A 20,358-nucleotide genomic window follows, 5' to 3' on the forward strand; every position below is an offset into this window, starting at 1 on the left:
AAATTACATATGGATTTAAAAAAAATACTTTATTTACTGACACAGTATTAGTGCAGATAAAAAATACTGGTAAGTGCCACACACTATGCTTTAATACCAACACAATCTAATACTGAAGTTAACTGCAATATAAAGTATGGCTTCTCATTGTGCAGGATATAAAACATTTTGATAAGAAAATAAAATGCAATCTCAGTGTAAAGCAGGCAATACAATGCATGCAGTCAAGCAGTAGCATTGGTCAGTTCTGTTTGGTTTTATCAGAGGTTAAAGGTGGTGCTGATGCTCTCTCCAGCTCTGACACTAACAAGCCGAGTCTGCTGCTGCCGTGATTCCTCCGTGCTGACAGTGATGGCGTATGTTCCGGGCGAAACCTCGATGTAGTAATCTTTTCCTTTTCCCGACACATTAACCTGAAGAAGAGACTTTGATTTTTACTGATTCCTGTAAAGATGCTGTTTCCAAAAAACGAATTCAAAAAGCACCTGCTGAATTCAAGCTGATTTTTTTTGACGAGAAGAGACACTTATTTTACTTTTGTGTAGTTGGTTGTATGTGAGATTCCTGATTCTACAGGCACATGATCTCACAAAAGCTGAGGGTTTACTAGAGACTCTGTGAAAATCACTGTAAACAAATGGAAAATACAGAATCCATGTCCAAGTATGGGCCAAAACTATACTAGGGTTCTTGTTGTTATCATATACTAATATGGACCTGAAATGAAGCTACAGTGACAATACCTTCTCAAGAGTTAATGATTTCTGAAACTAAAATGTCAGTGAATGCAGTTAACGAACATGTGGACACAAACTGGACAGAGGTGTGCTCATGTTTGTCCATGAAAGGGTCAATACGGACAGATAATGCCACATTTATGTCACATAAAGACTCCAGGGGAACGTATGACCTGTCAGTGGTTTTACTTAAATGGATTAATAAGTAGATTACACATAAACAAAACAGTTTATTGGACTCTGATGTTTCAGAAAGGCCTTACATGTATCTGGGTTAGCAGAGCAGATGTCTTCTTCTCAGCAGATGGTCGAGTGTGGAACCTGGACGAATGATTCCTTTCAGTGTCTGTGAGCTTAGTGCAACAGTCCGACCCATAGAACCTCTACAGCATAGACAGAATGAACATGTCAGGATCCACAGTTGCTCTGGCTAACAGCACACACATCAGATAAAGGCTAATGCCTTCACAAAATCACTGACCTTGCACTGGTAGGTCGTCTGTGCCATAAAATCTGAGATGGTTGCAAAGGCAACATCAAGTTCTGTGTTGGCTCTCTGAATATGCAAAAAAAAAAAAAAGAAAAAGAGAACAGGTGAGCTAATATAAAACTCCTCAAAAACAATCCATGGACACTAAAAGCAAGTGGACACCTTGACATGGATGAGTCCATGTTTGTCTGGAGTAGTAGGGGTCTGCGACGCACCACTGCTGGTCCAGTCAATACTACGCCTGGAGGCTCGCTCCAGCACCTCTCGGCCCAGACTGGCAGAGCGCTGCAAAGAAGACTCCAGCCATGCTTGTCTTGCCATGAACAAGTCAAGTGGTCTTCATCTGCATGGAGGAACAAGCACAGAACACTCAATCAGACAATTTTCAGTGTTTTTCAATAGCCAAAGTAAACCTCTTTTGAGTTTTGATGCCAAATGAAGATGACAGGTTTTCCAACACACTTAGAAGAAAAGGAGGTGGTGAGTTATATTCAGCTGCAACATGCAACTTCACCAATTTTACTAGTAGTAGTTAAAGGAATACTTTTTGGTTACGTGCCAACCAGTGACATTTGGTCCGAGCCTTTGTCAGAGGTTTGAAACTGCAACGCTAAGTCTGCACTTTTTAGACCCACTCGCAGGAGGACGAGACCTCATTCCCAGAATGTAAACAGGGTCCGCCATCTCTGCGAACAGTTAACAGGACCAAGTGTCACTGGTGGGCACGTAACAAAAAAAGAATGAAGATACTTCTCAACTCAGGGGAAACAGGTTGGGAACCACAATTTTTCAAAAATACTAACCCTATTTTAGTAATACAAAGCCAAATGCAAATCAGTGACGTTTTGGCAATACCCTAACTTGACTCCTAAAAATGATTTTGCAAATAATTTCATTAGTGCAATGCTTGACAGAAAAACTACACTTAAAAATGATCCCCCAATCATTCAGCCCTGATATATACAGTATATCATTTAGTTCTGCAGCTAAGTCAACACTGAATACACTGGACGTGGTTCAGACTTGGACTTTGAGGTTGGTCACTGTGGGATCGCAGACTACACTGATCCTGGTGCTCTTGGTGGAGGCAGGTGAGACTCCACCAAGAGCCTGTGACATGCAAAGTTGACATTATTGTAAAATTAAAAGGATTTAGAAAACCTCTTTTGTCAAACTGTCTGCTAATCAGGCACTGGGACAGTAGAAACAATAAAGTCTGAGCAGGAATTGCTTTACACATTCGTATGGGGCTACGTAGTACATCTTCAATTTAATGGGAGATCAATACTTATCCACTTATCCCACAATGGCTGTGAATAGAGTCAAAACAAGAGGGTAGAATAGGAAATAGAGTCAAAATATGACAAGGCTCTGACTGGGTCACTGTGGACTGGCAAGTGGGTTAAAACTAGTTGGGAAACACAAGGCATGGCTGCTGTGAACACTGCTGGCTTCTGAAGTCCATTCTACCCCTAACACACATGGTCCACCATTCAGCTTCTGTGGATAATACTGCGAGATGGACCGTCACTTAAAGATAGTCACGTGAGAAATATGCCATCTTAAAAATGAAGGTCTGATGTATTGATACACTAGATAAACATATTTGGCGACACATGTTGAGCACTGAATTCTGGTGTTTAATCAGGCTTTGGGCTAGGCCCCTTATCTCCACTGAAGGATAATCTTTACACTTCAGCATACCAAGACATTTTGAGCAATGCTATGCTTCCAACTACGTAGCAACAGTTTGAGGAAGGCCCTTATCTATTCCAACATGACTGTGCCCCAGTGCGAGGACTATGAAGACATTGACGAGTTTGGTGTGGAAGAACTTGACTGGCCTGCACAAAACCCTGACCTCAACCCCACTGAGCACCTATGGGATGAACTGGAACAGAGATTGTGAGCCAGGACTTCTCGTGCAACATCAGTGCCTGACCTCATAGATGCTCTACAGAATAAATGGGCACAAAATCCCATAGAAAATCCTGAGGAAAGTCTTTCAAGAAACGTGGAAGGTGTTATAGCTGTAAAAGGGTATTAAAGTACTGTATATGTATCTGAACACGTCATTGCAGGCCCTGTTGGTGTAATAATATGGGTGTAATGGTCGGGCGTCCGAAAACTTTTGTCCTTATAGTGACAAGCGGGCGTGGAGGACTGCGCATGCGTGAGGATTAACGTCATATGTCACTTTTCGCTCTCAGATTTTTCAGGCACTTTCTCGAGATAGATGAAACTTCAACTCCTACATAGAATGCCAGCGTTTACCTCAAAGGTTCTGCGCTGTGTCAACAAATTCAACGACGGTTTACTTGTTCAACTGTTACGTGCAGGGCAACATACGCACAACAAAAAACATAAACACAGCGTTTGAGAAGCTCACGCGTCATTTATCAATTACCTTTGATTAGTCATCTTTACGTATTCCACACCTAGACAGCACCTGTGTGGGAATAAATTCAGCTTTCGTTAACTCGCACGGACACGCCACTCACCGCTGTCTGTGTTGCTTTCGACAGGACAGGAAACGCTGTAGACGTAACAGCGCCCCCTTTGTACAATGCCTGAAATTACAATCTCCATTTAGACCCAATCTGTAAAGTTTTGTACCAAAGTAAGACAATTTCTGAACCGTCACAGAAAGTGATTATCGTCACTAATTCGATTAAAACATAATTGTCACAGCCGCTGATGTTTATTTCTTTTTTATCAGTGGGTTTCAAGTCAAAGTAAATTAAATCACTGATTTCAGTCAAAATACTGAATGCAATTTTGAATGTTCTCCATTAGTTGCATTCTGCAAGCCTGACTTTAATTTACAATTACAAGAAAGCTGCTCTCCAGGTTTGTCTTTGCAAGAACTGCCTTCTCAGAAAGTCAACACATTGTACATAAACACAGAGCCTTGTAAAATCAGACAAGACTGAAGAAATGCATACAAATAAAATGTCCATATTGACCCTACATGGACAAACACCTCTGACCAGTTTGTGTCCATGTGGACACATGTTCGTTAACTACATTCACTGACATTGTAGTTTCAGTAATCATTAACTCTTGAGAACGTATTTTCACTGTAGCTTCATTTCAGAAACATAGGTCCATATTAGTATATGATAACAAAAAAGAGTTTTCCAATGCCAGAAGATAGAAGTAATGCAACATCATAAATGCAAGCAGACATTAAATCCCATAGAAGACATGACAAATGTGTTTCCACTTTAACGTTACCACGTTTATTTTTGCAAAAAACACTGACAGGAACTTTATGCCATCAAAACACAGGCTCCTCCCACTGCCTTGATCTTCTCCTCTGCCTTTCGGCTGAAGAACTTGGCCTTGACGATCACAGGCTGTTTGGGCAGCTTGCCTTTGCCCAAAACTTTGTAGTAGCCCTGTAAAAAAAAAAAATTCCAGATAAATTAGTACACATCTTAAAAAACTTGGTCAAAAAGCCTCTCAACCGTTTCTATTTGGGCACAATATCCAGTCATGCTAAACACTAGCCAATTTGATGGCAACTGAAAAAAAATAGTTTTATTTCAAGTTGAATAGCAAGTCTTTGGAACAAGATTGAGTCTGGCATGCTTATGAATCAAAATGAGTTGTAAAACAAACTGATCCACAATGTCGAAAACACACAAGAAACAATGCAGTTAACACACTATGAACGTACTTCTGAATTTTATCAACACAATGCCAACATCATACACCAAATGAACCCCCCCACTCACTAATGTGATGGCGGGCGGAGCAGGAACACCAGCAAAATATGAATATATTCCTAAATATTATGCACCATTTGAGCAAAATATGGTAAAAAGCTTTGTCACTGATCATGTGGCTGACAGGTCAACAAAGAGCAAGTCAGTGAATAGGATCAGACTTTAATCTAAGAGGACTCTAGCACACCAAGACAATGAGTTGTGTCAAGGTGAGACTCTAGTCTCTATAAAAGTAACCAGTATTACACTCTATAAGGACAACATACAGTGTCAGAACTGACTGTATAATTGTCGTCTGTACCAATTAGAAACAATACAGTTAACACATTCAATTTTTCAGATAAGAACACCACATCCAGTAATTATTTTGGTCCAACAATTTCTGCCATTGTTTCAATGAGGAACAGATAATACATAGCATAACAAATATTGGCCAACACTTACAGCGCGCACAGCATCAATGATGGGGGCGGGACCTTCAGGCTTCTTGCCATAGTTAAGCCTAGTCTGCTCGCTCACCAGCGTCCACAGCTTGTCCAGGTTGATGGTGGGACAATGAGTTGTGTTTCTTTTCAAGTGGTAATGTCTCATACCCACTTTACCAAAGTAGCCTGGATGGCTGAGGACAAACACAAGGCAGAAATTAGCTGTATTGCCACAACAAAGTAAGAGAATGTGTGCATTATGTACAGTTGGAGCAAAATATGGTAAAAGCTTTGTCGCTGACCATGTGGCCGACAGGTCAACAAAGTGCAAGTCAGTGAATAGGATCAGGCTTCAATCTAAGAGGACTCTAGCACACCAAGACAATGAGTTGTGTCAAGGTGAGACTCTAGTCTCTATAAAAGTAACCAGTATTACACTCAACAAGGGCAACAATATAACATACGAAGTCAGAAATGACCACTTGATTTAATCTTCCACCTTTTAGTATAGCTAATGGTAGTGATAAATCAATACACAAGCTGCTAGCCTCTCTGGTTGTACTCCTAGGAACAGTCATTACTTAAGAATAAAATGGGCATATGCCCTTACAGTTTCCGATAGCAATTTGATTAAAATGGTAACATATTCATCAACAACTTTACTTAAGACACTGCAGTTCAGTGTCCATATTAATTAAGTTTCTACACAGCATCACTAAACTCCATTTTGCTACACTGCACATTTTTCTGTGGACCTATATGCCCATGGACATCACAGTACACATAAACTGAGGAAATAACCAACGTGCATTTAAAGCTGCAATTCCTAATCAAGACTTCAATGTTATGTTTTGCTTAGGCCTGCCCCATACTCGAGTATAATCAGCCAGCACTGGGCCGATGTGGCCCTTCCGGCTATCGTGGGTGCCTTCCGATTTTAGGCTAATTTGAACAGATTAGCTGGCCAAATTATGCTGTAGTGTGAGTGGTTAGACACAATTGTATCAGATTTCAGTATTTAGGTATTAAAGATGTTTGATATTGACGAAAGGCACTTGGGGCTTGAGCAGAACCCTGCAATAACCAATGAGAGCGAGTTGACCAGGAAACAAATGTTACGTACTTCTGTTTAGAACCGTAACTTGTACAAGCTAAATTGCTTTTCAGGCATAACTTCATGCACATGTCTGCATTTCTGAGCAAAAGACATCACGCACACACAACAGCTATTAACTGACAACACAGACAGTTCGCCTTCATGTCCGTTTATATTCTGAGTTCATGATAAATCGTGCAAGTTTCGGTGACATCCCAAATCCCTGGAATTGTTCGATTAAATGCCAAGCGTGTGGTCCTGCGTCTTGACTGGATCATCTAGTCTGTGCTTTCTCAGAAATAAAACATTTAAAACTGGTTAAAAAGTTTGTGTCTGCGGTCTCCTACGTTTTTGAAAATCCTCTAGTGTGGGGCAGGCTGTAAATAAACTATATTACATGCACTGTTTGTCTCATGAAAACAGACAAAACTCCCTGGGAGAAAGCAATTTCCAAAAGTAACACAAGTACAAAACCAGTCAACAAATGTGAGGCACCTACTATTTGTCGAAGTTGATTCTGTGGTGATGCATACCACCTGCATTACCACGACCTCCAGGATGCTTTCTGTGCTTGCCTGTTGAGATGGAAATGCTCATGGTGTATAACATTAACACTGTGATAAAACACTCAATTTGCAATGAATAAAACCACCACAGGTAGACGGGTATGTTTATACTCACCAATACGACCATGCCCGTGGCTGACATGTCCACGTAGCTTCCTGGTCTTGGTCTTCTTGGTGGGCTATAAGGAAAGGTTTTAAGAAACATTAGCTGACTTCATCTTATAAACATACTTCTGAATTTTATCAACACAAAGCCAACTGGCTGGCAACATCATACACCAAATGAACCCCCCCCCCCCCACTCGCTAATGTGATGGCAGGCAAAGCAGGAACACCAGTAAAATATGAATATATTCCTAAATATTATGCACCATTTGAGCAAAATATGGTAAAAAAAACAAAAAAAACTTTGTCACTGATCATGTGGCTGACAGGTCAACAAAGAGCAAGTCAGTGAATAGGATCAGACTTTAATCTAAGAGGACTCTAGCACACCAAGACAATGAGTTGTGTCAAGGTGAGACTCTAGTCTCTATAAAAGGTAACCAGTATTACACTCTACAAGGACAACATACAGTGTCAGAACTGACTGTATAATTATTGTCTGTACCAAATAACATTGAAAATAAAATTAGACTTCCACCTTTTACTATCGCTAATGTTAGTGATAAATGAATGCACTATCTGATAGGCTCTTAGGTGTAGAACAGTCATGTTACTTAACAGTAAAAATGGGTATACACCCACATTACACACACACCAACAACTTTACTTCTAGACACAGCAGTTAAAAGTGCCTGTGTGATTAAGCCACTACACAACATCCCTACACTACACTGCACATTTCTCTTGTTAAATAAACACTGATACAATAAGTTATGTTACACACGATATACGGAGTTCAACCGGTCCATCTCATGTCCTCGGCTACATGCTGCCTAGCACCCGCACAAGCTAGTGCTGCTTAACCTGCGTTAGCTGATTTTAACAATTAACAAACAACAGAAGCATTAACACTCGGAAAATGTCTACACCTGAAATTAGGCCACGTTTAACCTGAGTGTAGCCGCTTTATTAGCGCGTTAATTCATGCTAATACACAGACGGAACCACCGGGTTTACTGCTGCAGCCGAGGGCCGAGCTAGCGCAGTCAACCGCTCACAAATCATTGAAATATGAACGAATGACCACAATAACAGCCATGAACTGCGTACACGCACTGTGTGTACAATATACTGTTATTCGGTTGTACTTTGTCAGCACGAACGGCCTCGGATGGGCACAGATTTAACTCAACATCAGTGTTCCGACATTCATGATAACACCTACCATCTTGGAGGACAGTTGAAAGAGGAACGGGATTTGGAAGTCACGCGGCTTTGTGCGAGATGTGTTGAGTGCAACGTTTCCTTCTCGTTTTGAACGCGATTTGCAAACGGGATCAAAGGCGCTTTATCGACACCTACTGGACTGGAGTATGGAAAAAGCAGTAAAGAGAAAAAAAACAAAACATTATTAACACCGCCGTTGTTGTTCTTTTTGAGTTTAATAGTAAATAGACAATATTTACAGAGACGGCATAATATAAAATATAATTTAAATATATATATATATACATATATTTATATATTATTATCTACTGCTTATACTTTAAGAGTCATAGAGGAAACTGGAGCCACAGCCTGTGCAGAAATGACCATTGCCAAGTGTATATTGTTGTTCAACCAGCATAACATAACAATGTTTATTATATGAAATAGTCTGTTACAAATTGTTCACAAATTCACATACCTACAAGTTGCTTCAACTGTATTATTCTATTTCAGAGATATTTTTAAATTATGTATTCATTACCTATAGATGTTAAGTAGGTTAATGTAAATATCATACACTTGTTTGCGTTGGCTCAGTGCAGAATTGTCACGGGGCTCAGGTTGAATCATCTTTCCACCAATCAAATCACCCATGTCCCTCTTGATATTGGACACATAGAACGGAGCTATTGCTCTCATCCTCAGCTCACATACACCTGAGGACACTTCACCTGCCTTTGTGACGCACAAATCTTGTTCAGTTTTGTTCACTCTCCCTGTCAGGTAAGACATTACTATACTTATACTTGATTCCAGTGTGTAATTCGTGTGTTGCAATTATTTATTATTGCTTATATGTCGTTATCACCCCCCCCGTAGAGATTTTTAATATTTTCTATGGACACGGCTAAGTGAATTTTCATAATTCCACTAATTCCACTGCTCCCTCTGGTGTGGTTTTCTGTTTGTTTTGTTTCCTGATTTTTTGCCCTCAAACATTGATCACACAGGAGATTTTGAACCAGCAGCTACTTCCATGTTTTCTGTTCTCTTTTTTTCACCCAGGGGGCCTGATGTCCTGGAGATGGCAGACCTGCCCCACAGATGCCATGGAAACTCTCCCCAAAGACGGGCAGCATTGTTGCCACAGGTAGGCAACTGCATAGTGCAACTGGCACAAGAGGGCTGGTCATCTGAGAATAGTCTAAATCCAGAATCTGCAGCAATGGAGCTAAAGCTTCTCATCACAACAACTGTGTCTGTTGGTGCTGTAATAATGACGAGAGTTCTTACCTATGTAATGTCTAAGGAGAAAGTGAGTGATTTGTTTGACAAGAATGACACTCTAAGTCTATATGTTTCAAACAGCTTTGCATTAATGGCTTCTGGGAGATGAAAAACGAGTCCGGCCAGTTTTGCCACAGAGAAACTAGAGTGGCAGCACCATCGTCTGGGAAACAACCAGGACAACCTGTAACAAGTGTAGTCACTTTCCTCAGGAGAATAAGGTAAACTGCATTTCAGAATGTTTACCTGACAGGTCAGTTTACAAGCATTTAAATATCTAATTGTGAGACTGCAGATTGTAACAGATGGAGGACCTCTTTGCCTATTGCTCCCTTTCACAAGATTATCAGGGAAAAATAGTGGCCTTTGCTGACCAGATAGGATGTTGTACTTCTTCTTTGGACTTTCACAAAGGGTTTTTGTTGCTTTTTTCTGGTGGGTCAAAATATCGATTTGGAAATATATCGTCTTCCTTCCTTGTAAAACATTTTTAATTAACAAATGAATGCCTTCCAAAGCCTAAATTATATATAATATGCTCATTCTAAGGCTACAGAAATGATGATACACTTACACAAACATCCTAATGGGTTGTATATTCAACTTCTGCTCCTATTCAGTTTCCTAATTGTTACACAATAGACCTATAAAATAAATTGATAATTTCATAAAGGTAGAGGTTATGTTTTTGGTAGCATCTGTTAGCATTTGTTTGATTGTGAGCAGCTTTACTTAAAAAGTGAAAGACAGATTGGGAAGACATTATTTGATTTTGGTGGAGATGTAGATAAAGATAAAGATTCAGTTTTTTACAAAAACAATTATTAAAGATTTGAACTCTCTCAGTGCTTTCTTAAATATGCTCTCTTTCTGTACTATAAAAAAAGCTAGACACACCATTTTTTTAAATCTTAATAGACGTCAAATAAGCCCTCATATATTTTCACAGGGTTCACCCAGAGGCCCAGAGGATTCTGGGTAATTCCCGCATACCTGCTGTGAGCCTGGAGCGCCTGGACCTCCGGTCTGTGTGTTTGGCATCGCTGCAGCCTGTGGTGTCTCTGGTGCGACTGCCATGCCAAACACAAGCAGAGCTCCACACTAACGTCTCTTTGACTTGCCCTCAACAGGTAAAAACATTTAGATTTAGACATTTTCATTCTAGACAAAGAAAAGTTCTCTTTCATGATTTTTTTAAATGTATTTTTTATCCCTGTGTCCCAAATCTCTGCTCACAGAATGGAATTCAAAATGAGCCGGATATATTAGAGATCAGAGAGGATCTAGCTGAGGCGACACCGGCTGAGTTATCTGATCACAGTCAACCAGAAACAACATCAATATCCTGGACAGAACCATATTCTCCTGACAGCTGCCCCTCTGAAGAACCTGAGCAGGACTCAGGCTTTGACTGTGAATCAAATCCGGATCAGCCTTACATCCTGTTTGACTGCGGCTCTGATGAATGGCAACTGGATGGAAAAATGGATTCTGAAACATTTTATTTGGATCCAGATCTGGAACAGACCATGGTGATCCAAGTGGATCCAGAACCAGACACAGATCTGAATCACTCCCTGCAGCTTGAGGACGAGACTGAAACTAAATGTGGAGTGGATGTAGTTCAAACGGAGGACAGTGAGGAACAAGGAGCGGATGTTTGCTGCCAACTGGAGGAGGCCGACTTGTCCTTCCATCAGCCTGAACATGGAGATGTCACCATGGTGGTGGAAAGTGAAGATTTCTGTGCTGTTTGTCTGAACGGAGGAGATCTGCTCTGCTGCGATCGCTGCCCTAAAGTTTACCACTTGGCCTGCCATGTACCCCCTCTCATCAGCTCCCCACTGTAAATACTGCATCAACACCTACCTCTGTATACAGTTATTAGCTGTATACACACTGTTGTAATGACAGTTAAGCCTACAGTTGCTCATGCTGGATAAATTAAAGTCAATCACAGTCAAGCCAAGAGCAATATATCACATCAGACTGATTCATCAATAATTTTGATTTTAAACCAGTTGAGACTGAGCGTACCTCTTTTCTGAAACAGTCATCACCATAATCTGTCCCACTGTGACTGTTTCAAATCAGATAATCCTTTATTACAACAGCACAGAGAGTAAAACAGTAAAGGTAATAAATAGTAAAATAAACTTATACTACTTAATCCTATCAGATCCACACTCTTTCTGAAAGTTTAAAAAGTGAATTCTAGTGCTCTAAAACCCAATTCTGCAGTTTAGCTGTGTTTCCATCATGGTACAGTTTGGTTTAGTACAGTTCGGGTTGGAACAGCGCGCTGACAACAAATGTGACACAACAGGCAACAAAGGAGCAGGTTTTTGGTTGTTTGTCTCAACAAAACATTTTCTGTCGCCCAATCAGCTGACTGTCGTGGCTCTAGCTCCACCCATACCGTACCTTTGCTATGGTACCCCAAAAAATACTTACCATACGAACCCTTCGACTCCGTGGAAACATACCATAATGTGACATAATATGACTATTGCTTGAAACAGGCATAAAAATAATGTTACATCATTTCTGTTTATGAAGACCAAACAGGCAGAACGATAACCTCAACAACAACAACCAAAATAAATGACTAGTTTACGCACTGCAGCTTTAATATTAGAACTAATAAAAAATACGATAACACACCACAATGTAAAGAGTGTTTAAACCTAAATTGTACAACATCAACAAGTGAGATAATGCACTGATATACAGAAGAATTTATATGTAGAATTCTCAACAAAAATATATTACAACTTGTTACTGGAGTCATTTACATGATTTGAGACTTTCAAAGATTGCGGGGTTAAATAGCACAGATCCTACACCTCAGGCTTTAGCTCCACTGGTAATATTTGTAATTAGGATTTATTCAGTCTTCATTTTGGTGTTAATTTAATAATAAGATGTGTAATATCGCCAACTTCTTGTTGTTTCCCTCAACTAAAAAATGTCTCTCTGTGTAATATATGTTTTTAAAGATAATTTACAGGAGTTTTAACTTCCTGTGAAACTGTGAAATAACACCTGTCTTGTGTGTCCTACAGAGGTGACTGGGAGTGCACGTTGTGCAGATCTGACCAGGAGCCTGCAGAAGCCTACGACTGTGAGAACATGCAGTTCTATGGTGGAGTCAAAGCTCCGTACACTTTGTCCAACCAGGACCAGAGGGTGAGCTGCAGTGAAAAATCCGGTTACGGATGCTGATCATAATAATATTAATAATATAAAGTGAATAATTACAGGTTGAAATCGATATGTTTTTGTGTTCCCACCTGCAGAGATGTGAGAAGCTGACTCTGCTGTTGTACTGTCACCTGCTCAGCGCTCCATTTCATGAACCTGTCAGCCCTCTGGTCAGTCCAACAGATTTACAAAGATCTTAAAGGTCAGGGATTTAAAAAAAAGAACATAACATGTCTACAAAAATATATAATGCTCTACTTGTAACCACTCAAAACAGTTCAAAGTTTTAGAAAATATAGTTATATGTACCGTACTTCTACAGTACATACAAATACAGGAAGGAGTGTATCAGATTAAATTTATTTATATAGAAAGTGAGTTTTTTCCATGTGAATTTCATTGAAATTCCTTATAAATGTAAATTATTTGTGAAATGACTGTATGTAGATGAGACATTCCTCTGACCAGACAGACCAGGGATTAAAATCATTTGACATAATAAACAGTGGAGACTTACAGTGTTAACCTAATTAAAAACTCACACACTTTCACGTACTCCAGGCCCGGAACTACTACCAGATCATCAAGAGACCCATTGACCTGTCAGTGATCCGCAGGAAACTGGACAAGAGTGAAACCCTGCACTACTTCAGTGCCGAGCAGTTTGTCGATGACGTCCTGCTGATGTTCAAGAACTGCGCTACATTCAATTACGTGAGTTTGTCATCAGAATGTTGGAATCTGATGGGATTTGTCAGTTTAATCTGATTTCTGCTGTTATTGAATTATTTCTGTAGTCCCAAGTTTAACAGCACAGTCATATCAACACTTGTAAATAAACCAGGCAAAATAGACCTTTTTCACAGCAGATTTTTTTAGAACAAACACAGTAACATAAGGTTCAACTCCAGTTTTATAAGAGCCAGGGTCAAGTGAAAGGGTTGGTCGCACTAAATACTTTTTTTTTAAACATGTGTTATTCTAAAACTGCATAAAATAAGGTGATAGATGTATTAGAAGTTTGTCTGTTTGTCTCGTGCAGCCAGACTCTGAGGTGGCTCAGGCCGGTCGAAACCTGGAGGTGTTTTTCTTCAGCAAACTGCAGGAGATTTTCCCGGACAGGACGTTCCCATCGACGAGTCAGGACAGAACAGACTCGGCTCGACTCCGGTGGCAGACAAGGAAGAGGAAGGAAAACCAGAAGAGGAAGAGATACATGTTTAGTGGGAAGAAATATTATCTATAGTTTTACATGGTTGAGAACTGTGATAATCAATTTACTTTCACCTTTTTAATGGAAACAAATCATGCAATGGGGAGACAGAAACTTGTCGTGTCATTTTCACATCAGATGAGAAATATTTTTTCCTCAAAGAAATAAAATACTCTTCACATTAGTCTTGATTAGATTTGATGATTGCAAACATCACACATCGTGTAACGGGACAGACATGAGGAAGTGTAACTTTATAGAGGGTCAATCCTCTACGTTAAACTACTTTGTGTCAAGTGAATGTACTTTAACTCTACGGAGGTTAAACACGAGCCTCAAATATTACAGTGGTATAGGTGATAAAGGTTGACCAAAGTTGAGAGTAATTATGATTTACAAGTTCCAAAATATTACCAGTCAAAGAATATGGACATAAAAGGATAATTATTGACAGTTATCAGCACTCAGTACAGTGACAAACAGAGACCAAATGTGCTCTAGATGGACACAATGTTGTCCTATATACACAAGGCAAACACATTTGCTTATGAAGAGTATAATAAGAATTGTGCAGAATTATGAATGAATATGTTTTTTTAATCTTTTTTTTTTAATTTGGGGTAAGTAGAGAGAAGATTATCTAGAGTTTCTGTTAAATAATAGTATTTTTTAAAGATTCTCTATATTGTGTTTTGGAAATTGTATTTGGAACTTTCTCATGTTTAAAACACCACACACTCACCGTCACTACATAGAACTCCCACCAGGGGTCATCTCTGTATTTATTTCCACATAGCATTTTCCTCACTGTTGTGTGGACACTATCAGTGCAGCTTGAGATTATTCTGTGTTCTCCTACACACAGACAGTGTTGATTATTATTCAGAATGAACAAAGCAAAACTGAATAAGACCATAAATGAGTATGAAGCCAACATTTTTTTTGGTCACTGTGTACCTTTAGAGGCCTGTCTCAGTGAGGACACAGGCTGTAATAAAACCTCTCCACTAAATCTCTTTGTGATTTACTCTCTGTTTGAAATCAATGTTTTGGCAATCATAGCTAGACAGGACATAATGTGTCCTTCTGGCCAGGACCACACTTTTAAGCTCTAACTTTATAAGTTTTGGCTACAAACTATGTATGTCTATGTGCAATCTAAATCCCGTGGAAGTCTCAAAGGCATAATGCGTGCACCCTGAATCTAGAAACTGTGCTGTAAAATTAGCTGTCAGTCCCTCTCCCACTTTGTTATCTTACAACAAAACAATACTTCAGCTGTGCCCCTAGCAACGCTCACCCATCCACATCCACCACCAGCAGCCTGTGGTTTCACGAGTCTCTGGTGCTTGGACACGATGGGGGAGATATCAAAGCTGAGGGAATGTGCTTTTGAGCAACAACAAGGACAATCCGCCTAAACAGTGGTAATGACGGCGGTTGGTGACCTGACGAGACTGGTGAAGGATGAAGAATGATGGATCAGATCAGACTAGGAGGTGATGAGGAGGAGGAGGGTGAGGAAATGAATAAGGCACAAAGAGACGACATAAAAAAAAAAACATGATGAGACGCACACTACGACAGTGGTGTGACCATGATTCAGAATGACACAAACATGCATGTAGACGCACATTCAGCAGAGCAAATCATATTTAAATTTCGAAAAACAAAACTTTTTTATATTTACGGATTGGAGTGAGCCAATATTTTTTTTGTCAGCTGCAGAAATTCACAAGAGCCTCTAAAAGAATGTGTAAACATATGAAAATGTACCTGTTGTTTATCTTTCTGGCTTGTTTGAGTTAAGATTTAGATGTAATCTCAGACTACTCACACATGTTTGACATCTATAATCATCCTTAAGTGGTTTTATTACATTATGACTTATTTTGTTTCATGATGTTCAGTTCTTTGCTTTTTTTTGCCCCGGTGGAATGGAAACTTTGTGCAAGAATTAGTGACATCTAATGGTGAGACTTGATTACAACAAGGTGGCCTTTTCATACCAGAAACGGTCTAAACACTCGTCCCGATCTCTCTGCTTATTCCTCTTTCTTATTTATTGGTTTATATATTAAAGTTATTTGAGTAGAGCTGTTTGTTTGTGTAATCAGCTTTCACTTCAAACACGAGGAGGATGTCTGTTCAGACAGAAGATGACGGCCTCTGTGAAGCGTACAAATAAAAGGTTTATTCTATGTCTAAATCAGACTATAAATGACTTTATGGGCCATGAGAAGAGGTCATCAAAGTAAACAAATAGGAAGTTTGTCATTCAAAGCTTTGTAAGTAATCTTTCAATGACTGTAAAAACGTGTATGACAATTGAAATTGTTGTATTCATATGCCTTTGTTATTGTGGATAATTATACAGAGCATTTTGTTCTGTAGTCTATAGATATGTAGAAGCTTTTATGAAAGTTCCTAACTTATTTTTCTTATTATTCATAGAAAGTACTTGATTTGTTTTGGTGCTTCCCAGAAGATTTTCTCCCCCCCCCCCGCGACCTTCATGTGGAGGATAACGTGATAGAAGATGGATGGATGGAAAATGGGTCACAGTATTTTTAAGTTTGACAATCATTAAAACGTCAGACAGGAAAGAGAGCGGTGGTGCCAGTGGCGTTGTGGCTTTAGTCAAAATACTCTGTGTAATATAATCTGTAAAGATGGCGGCACCATGACTGCTCTTTTAAATGGATGGTCAAAACCTGATAAAACCTGATAAAACCTACTCTAGCCAGGCCATAAACACAATATACTGTCGACGAGCAAAGTATACTTCCACTGGGATCTAAACATTTAGCCAAGATATTGCTATTGAAGACATACAGTGGAAAGATGAGAGGGAGCTTTTAAGGGCCAGAACCAGCCCTGTGGCTAATGTTGAGATAAAATGTGGGAAATTGACCATGAGATGCTATCAAAGGGAGGGTTATTCTGCCCTTGTGTCTTTTAAACCCTCTTTATTCGGGTCCGGTAAACTGCAGTCACAAGTCTGCTCTCTCTTTATCTTCTCTGTGTTGTAATGTGCAGACGTTTTATTTAAAAACATCAAAGACCCATGAGCCCCCCTTCCCCCCACACACACTCTGTCTGAAATTGGATGAATCACTAATGCTCACAAGAGAAGAAAGAAGAGAAAAGTTTGTCCAGCCTCAGGGGAGGACATCTTCTCTGAGATAAGCTCTACATCTAATGTTTAGACCAAACTAAAGAGCACACATTAGCTACAATTATACAACCATTTTGGCTTTTGGCGTTCATCTCATTGAAGCATCGTCACTCTGGACCTGTTGATGAATACTTTTCCTCTCACTCTGTGTCGTTTGGGGTCCTTCAGAGTCATTCCTCTACTTCCAGTCTTGATAAGATGTTGCGGTAAAAACATTATGTTCTTGAATTATCATGTCTGGGATTCAGATAAGTGCACACTGTTTTCTTTGGAGAGCATTAGGAGCTGAGCGTGTAGTTTATTACAAATGGAAATAGATCAGGAGCAGGTTTATGATAAATGTATGGTGATGAAAATGGATCTTAGAAGGAAGAAAGATTTTTACTATATTTCCAATCTCAGTCTGGGATACAGAACTTAAAGAAAACAATGATTAAAATACACTTCTATATATAACTTGAAACACATTTGAGCCATCAGTCAATTCACCTCATAATTTCAAAATCACCGCTATTAAAAAAAGTTGAAACTCTCATTTTTTGCCCAAATTTGGGACTCAAGCTGAATAGAATATGGGCCCAAATATGAGTGAGAGTGAAGGCTGTCAGGAGACGCCTTTGAATCTTTGAATCAATCCAGGCTGTGCCTGTTCCACTCCGGACTGCGGCTCAGCACAATAACACGTTCAACATGTTAATATGAACTTATGAAGTGAAACCAAACAGTGCATTATGATCACAGGGTCAGTTTAAATGAATCTTCAAGGGTGACAGATGATTGATGGCTGACATCTACATCTTGGACGTCAAAAATAGGATCGTTTTGCTGTGACAGGGCCAAAGGTTACACTGTACAGTCAACTGTGAGTATTTTGTCAAAGCAAGTTTTAACATGTTGTGGTTGCAAGTACTGTAAGGTATTGCTTATGTATTTGTTATTTATGACACAGTCTATGTCACTTATATGAACTGAACTCAGTTGTTTAGGTTTATGAAGTAAATGTACTGTTTATTATAATTGCACTTTGTTGTTCATGTGTATCTTGTGTTGTTTTTATTGTATTTTATATTCATGTTCATACATTATTCTAATATATGGCTGTGAGACCCAATAATTAACAACAATTCTGGTGTATTTGTACATGTATTTGGGCAAAAGGCAAATAATGTACTTTAAACAGCTGACAACCAAACCAAATGCTTAACCATAATGTGATTATTTGATACATATTTTATAATTACTGCTGCTCTTCCAACACTCCTACACTGTGCAGTGTAGGTTTCACTACAATTTGTTTTTATCTTTTTATGTCTGTGCTTGTAACTGTGAGTGTTGTATTTGCTGTGTATTATGCATCTTATTTTGTTTTTAATGTGAAGCACTCTGTGAATTCTTTCCGTGAAAAGTGCAATATAAATAAACTTTACTTACTTACACTCCAGTACTGTATATTATTTTTATTCATTCTTTCCCAATAAAATGAAAGGTCCAATGTGTACAATTTAAGTGAAATGATGTATGTTTGGCATACTTTTTTTTTTTTTTTTTTTTAATTCCTAATAATAATAAATAATAATTAATAGGCCTTTTATATTTAGAGTATATCAGCATATGGAGACCACCATTTTGGACCACCAGATTTTTTATTATAGACCACAATTGACAAGCTAAATATTTTGCTGCTAACTGAGGCTACATATGTATTTTTTAGCTGCAACATGCAATACATTTTGCTAAGTTTTACACACTGTACCTTTAAGTAATGTCTCCTTCTCTAACTGTGATGTCACTGAATCAGTGGAGGCTGATGCAATAAGTCAGTGAATATGACAATAACTCACGGGCAGCTGCAAGGCTGCGTGTTCATAAAAAGTGTTAGATATGGTATCAATATCGATATCTGAACTGTTATACTGTTCCTGAACGATACCTCATTCAATAAAAAAGAAAATGTAATCAATTTCAACAAAACATGACTGTAAAATTCCTTTAGAAACTTCCTGTTCTCATTTATACTCTGTGCACTTAAGTTTTTAATCAATATACCTTCAAAACACACACACACACACATGTTAAACCTCATATTCTCGTTCTGCCTGCAGGAATAAACTCTCTGTCTGTGAATTCCTGCACACCTCCAGACAACCAATCATAATCACTGTTAGATCTTTAGTGCAACAACTTGCTTATTTGCTCACTTATGTTGATCAGATTAACTGAAATCTGATCAAATTTGGACATCAAAACACATTTTTGCTAGCAGGCGATTCGGAGGAAGTTTGATTCTCAGCCCCAGGCAGATATATCCAAAACTCACAAGGAAAGTGGCATTCACCAAAACACTAAACAAGACACAGGTGAAAACAATCAGGAACATGTGTGAGTAATCAGTGGAAAATAAGGGAAGTAAGTAAAACGAGACGGGATACACTAGTAAGAAAAACTGCAACATTAGGACCAGTAGCTAGATAAGAATATGCACAAGGATGTATATGTTATACATATACAATGGGGGTCACACAAGGGAAGAACCTAAGTCTAAGAAGATATATCAGAAAGTCTAAACTTAACTGAGGATTCAAAAGTCTGTAACACAAAACCCTCAAATGTCCAAAGCAATACCAAAACAATTGAACAAGAGTCAGAACATGAAGAATCCAACAATAGGCATGCAGGAGCAGACCAATGCATGAAATTAAACTCAACTGAAGACAAATAGATTTTTAAAGCAAAACAGTCAAAACTAAACAAACATAGCTGTGTTATTGTTGCTTCTGACTACATTTTCCAAAGGGCTAAAATGGATAAACATAAAAATAAAGCTCCTACTCTTTTTTTCATTGACATTCAAGAACAGTAACCATTTCCTTTTCACAATTTCTGCAGATCTGGTTGACAGCTAAGAATTGTGGTTATGTTAACCCTTTAACACCAAGCGTTTGTTAGACGTCACGTTTGCGTAATTACCGTAATTACCGCAATTACGTGGTGGTTTGTGCTATCAGAAAAATTCCAACGGTTTCTGAAATCTGAGAAGTTGCAAGTCAAAGCCAACGTGTGGTTATTATGGTAATTTCACTCGCGCTGTTACAGGAAGCCAGCGAATCAGTGTCAGTC

At 39.0% G+C, this 20,358-nt stretch overlaps 3 protein-coding genes and 3 non-coding genes across 6 annotated transcripts; 1 reads left to right on the forward strand and 5 right to left on the reverse strand.

Annotated features, from left to right (window-relative positions):
* Positions 1 to 10: 10 nt before the first annotated feature.
* Positions 11 to 1,556, reverse strand: akip1 (A kinase (PRKA) interacting protein 1). The gene is made up of 4 exons (XM_058645944.1): positions 1,390 to 1,556; positions 1,219 to 1,293; positions 1,001 to 1,120; positions 11 to 413 (listed from the first exon to the last, which is right to left on the reverse strand). The coding sequence occupies exons 1-4, from the start codon at positions 1,546 to 1,548 to the stop codon at positions 261 to 263; spliced, it is 507 nt and encodes a 168-aa protein (XP_058501927.1). The 5' UTR covers positions 1,549 to 1,556; the 3' UTR covers positions 11 to 260.
* A 2,890-nt stretch (positions 1,557 to 4,446) lies between these two features.
* Positions 4,447 to 9,013, reverse strand: rpl27a (ribosomal protein L27a). Its single transcript, XM_058645495.1, has 6 exons — positions 8,937 to 9,013; positions 8,376 to 8,496; positions 7,161 to 7,224; positions 6,979 to 7,054; positions 5,403 to 5,577; positions 4,447 to 4,628 (listed from the first exon to the last, which is right to left on the reverse strand). The coding sequence occupies exons 1-6, from the start codon at positions 9,011 to 9,013 to the stop codon at positions 4,500 to 4,502; spliced, it is 642 nt and encodes a 213-aa protein (XP_058501478.1). The 3' UTR covers positions 4,447 to 4,499.
* LOC131470700 (small nucleolar RNA SNORA3/SNORA45 family) lies at positions 5,058 to 5,186 on the reverse strand. Its single transcript, XR_009241930.1, has one exon. It is a non-coding gene; the product is annotated as a small nucleolar RNA SNORA3/SNORA45 family (small nucleolar RNA).
* Positions 5,673 to 5,801, reverse strand: LOC131470702 (small nucleolar RNA SNORA3/SNORA45 family). The gene has a single exon (XR_009241932.1). It is a non-coding gene; the product is annotated as a small nucleolar RNA SNORA3/SNORA45 family (small nucleolar RNA).
* LOC131470701 (small nucleolar RNA SNORA3/SNORA45 family) lies at positions 7,453 to 7,581 on the reverse strand. Its single transcript, XR_009241931.1, has one exon. It is a non-coding gene; the product is annotated as a small nucleolar RNA SNORA3/SNORA45 family (small nucleolar RNA).
* A 41-nt stretch (positions 9,014 to 9,054) lies between the features above and the next one.
* LOC131470012 (uncharacterized) lies at positions 9,055 to 15,248 on the forward strand. The gene is made up of 9 exons (XM_058645496.1): positions 9,055 to 9,142; positions 9,425 to 9,509; positions 9,728 to 9,867; positions 10,596 to 10,776; positions 10,885 to 11,492; positions 12,712 to 12,835; positions 12,946 to 13,020; positions 13,412 to 13,564; positions 13,893 to 15,248. Exons 2-9 carry the CDS (start codon positions 9,444 to 9,446, stop codon positions 14,094 to 14,096), a joined length of 1,551 nt encoding a protein of 516 aa, XP_058501479.1. The 5' UTR covers positions 9,055 to 9,142; positions 9,425 to 9,443; the 3' UTR covers positions 14,097 to 15,248.
* Positions 15,249 to 20,358: the final 5,110 nt, after the last annotated feature.

This window comes from Solea solea, chromosome 12 (assembly GCF_958295425.1).
Source record: "Solea solea chromosome 12, fSolSol10.1, whole genome shotgun sequence".
Classification (NCBI taxonomy): domain Eukaryota; kingdom Metazoa; phylum Chordata; class Actinopteri; order Pleuronectiformes; family Soleidae; genus Solea; species Solea solea.

Excerpts from the sequence above, each read along its gene's own strand:
- akip1 (XM_058645944.1), bottom strand. The coding sequence starts at position 1,548 with ATGGCAAGACAAGCATGGCTGGAGTCTTCTTTGCAGCGCTCTGCCAGT. Across the intron at positions 1,121-1,218 it reads AGACGACCTACCAGTGCAAG|AGGTTCTATGGGTCGGACTG; the intron begins GTCAGTGATTTT and ends TCTATGCTGTAG. Across the intron at positions 414-1,000 it reads CTCTGCTAACCCAGATACAT|GTTAATGTGTCGGGAAAAGG; the intron begins GTAAGGCCTTTC and ends TCTCTTCTTCAG.
- rpl27a (XM_058645495.1), bottom strand. The coding sequence starts at position 9,013 with ATGGGTGATTTGATTGGTGGAAAGATGATTCAACCTGAGCCCCGTGAC. Across the intron at positions 7,055-7,160 it reads CCACGGGCATGGTCGTATTG|GCAAGCACAGAAAGCATCCT; the intron begins GTGAGTATAAAC and ends CCATCTCAACAG. Across the intron at positions 5,578-6,978 it reads AGAATCAACTTCGACAAATA|CCATCCAGGCTACTTTGGTA; the intron begins GTAGGTGCCTCA and ends GTTTGTCCTCAG.
- LOC131470012 (XM_058645496.1), top strand. The coding sequence starts at position 9,444 with ATGGCAGACCTGCCCCACAGATGCCATGGAAACTCTCCCCAAAGACGG. Across the intron at positions 11,493-12,711 it reads CCTCTCATCAGCTCCCCACT|AGGTGACTGGGAGTGCACGT; the intron begins GTAAATACTGCA and ends TGTGTCCTACAG. Across the intron at positions 13,021-13,411 it reads ATGAACCTGTCAGCCCTCTG|GCCCGGAACTACTACCAGAT; the intron begins GTCAGTCCAACA and ends CACGTACTCCAG.